Below are 2,041 nucleotides of genomic sequence, written 5' to 3' on the forward strand. Positions count from 1 at the left end.
CGGCTGGGGCACCAGTGACTGCCACCATGGCGAGGATGCCGGTGTGGTGTGTTCTGAACAGCGCCTGCCCGGTGCCCCCCACCAGGCCACCACCTCTGGTCACCTGGGAGAGGTGAGTGCCCAGCAGGATGGATGGGGGGTGCTGGGACAGGTCCCTCTGACCCTTCATCTTTTCCCCATCCTGCACACCTTGCCCTCGATGCTGGAGTCCCCCTGCCCACCCCTGTGCCCCCTGCGGCAGGTCCCGAGGCTGAGCCTGGAGGAGGTTCGGCTCAAACCCGTCCTGGCACGGGCCAAGCTGAGTGTGCCAGTGACAGAGGGTGCCGTGGAGGTGAAGCACAACGGGCGCTGGAGGCAGGGGTGCGATGACAACAGCCGTGTGGTCTGCGGGATGCTGGGCTTCCCCCAAGAGAAGCACGTCAACACCAGCTTCTACCGGTAGGGATGTGGGAGAGAGCCGTGGGGCACGTGGGGCAGGGTGGCTGGCTGGCCAGGATACCGGGGAGTGTTGGGGGAAGGATGCTGGTATGTCCTGGTCGTGCCTGGGTCCCATTCTTGGGGCCTCAAGGAGGGGCAGATCTGGTCTCAGTAGCAGCCGGGGTGGTAGGAAGTCACCAGCCATGGCCAGCAAAGTGTGGGTGGAAGGAGAGGAGAGGCAAGCAGCCCTCAGCCCCTTCACCCCCCCTCAAGCTGGGGCTATAAATACAGCCCATAATGAGCCCCTGTGGGTGCCAGGAGTCACACAGTGCCGCTGGGACACATGGCACAGCCGGGCTTGGCACGGTAATTGCCGGTGGGGAGAGGACCTGTCCTCACGCTGCCATGCTGTGGGAGGACCCATGGCTCCAGGTCCTGCCAGGAAGTGCTGTGAGGGGCAGGGATGATGGGGTGAGGAGTCTGGAGCCCTGCAGGGTTGGCACAGCCCCGCCCCCCTCAACCTCCTGTCTCTGTGCACCCACAGGAAGCTCTGGAACATGAAGCTGAAGGACCCCAACTCCAGGTAGGGCTGAGCCCTGGGCAGGGCAGGCAGGGGAGCCCTGGGTGGGCGCCCAGCACAGGCATTGGGTTGGGGAGAGTCTCCAGCTCCTGAGCTGACTCCGGCTCCTGAACTGACACCAGCTCCTGCTCCTCTCCCTCTGCAGCCTGAAGAACCTCAGCCAGAAGAACAGCTTCTGGGTCCACAGGGTGCGGTGCCAGGGTGTGGAGCCCCACCTGGCCCTCTGCCCCACGCAGGTGGCCCCACTGGCCCCCCACCAGCCCGCCTGTCCCCATGGCATGCACGCCATCGTCAGCTGCCTCCCTGGCCCTGCCTTCCAGAAGGGCACAGGCAAGGGCAGGAGCAAGACCTCCCCAGGAAAGGTGAGCCCCAGCATGGCCCCATGCCCCAGCCTGCTGATGGAGGGTCTCAGAGCCGGGCAACACCCGGCCACGCCGTTTGCACCCGTGCCCATGGTGCAGACAGGTGGCCCTCCCCTGGGGCCACTGACCAGCTGCTCCCCATGCCCAGGTGATGCCAGTGCGGCTGCGAGCAGGCACCCACGCCGGTGAGGGACGGGTGGAGGTGCTGCGCCATGGGCAGTGGGGCACCGTGTGTGACAAGCAGTGGGACCTGGCCGCGGCCAGCGTGGTGTGCCGGCAGCTGGGCTATGGGACGGCGAAGCAGGCCCTGGCAGGAGCCCAGATGGGCCAAGGTGAGGTAGATGGTGCGGCAGGGACTCAGGGCATCGCTGGGCTTGGAGTGACACTGTGGGGAGAGCCCCGGTTTACTGAGTGCTGCTGGCGCATCCTGGGATGTCCAGGCAGCTCCAGCCTGCGCTAGGACAGGGCTCCCCTCGCTTCTCCTGCCACGGGCATCCCCGTGGTCATAGGGAATCCCCAGATCAGGGGTAAAGCGAGTGGGAGAACTCCCTGCTCCAGGATGGACATGGAGCAGGGAGCACTAACCCGGCCTCTGCTTCAGGCCTGGGGCCCATCCACATGAGTGATGTGCGATGCACCGGCCACGAGCGTTCCCTGGGTGAGTGCCGCTTCCAGGATGCCG

The 2,041-nt window shown here is 66.0% G+C and overlaps 1 protein-coding gene across 1 annotated transcript in view; it reads left to right on the forward strand.

Annotated features, from left to right (window-relative positions):
• Positions 1-7: 7 nt before the first annotated feature.
• The window catches only part of LOC104464161 (lysyl oxidase homolog 4-like), a gene marked incomplete at both ends in the record, with an annotated part of 2,578 nt that continues 544 nt past the window's right edge, over positions 8-2,041 (forward strand). Inside the window, 6 exons of the mRNA XM_010076798.1 lie at positions 8-112; positions 242-438; positions 962-1,000; positions 1,143-1,374; positions 1,508-1,691; positions 1,961-2,037. Coding sequence (XP_010075100.1) covers positions 8-112; positions 242-438; positions 962-1,000; positions 1,143-1,374; positions 1,508-1,691; positions 1,961-2,037 — 834 coding nt within the window. The remainder of the gene's footprint in view (positions 113-241; positions 439-961; positions 1,001-1,142; positions 1,375-1,507; positions 1,692-1,960; positions 2,038-2,041) is intronic.

The sequence above is a fragment of the Pterocles gutturalis genome, unplaced genomic scaffold (genome assembly GCF_000699245.1).
Source record: "Pterocles gutturalis isolate BGI_N339 unplaced genomic scaffold, ASM69924v1 scaffold4543, whole genome shotgun sequence".
NCBI classification, from domain to species: domain Eukaryota; kingdom Metazoa; phylum Chordata; class Aves; order Pterocliformes; family Pteroclidae; genus Pterocles; species Pterocles gutturalis.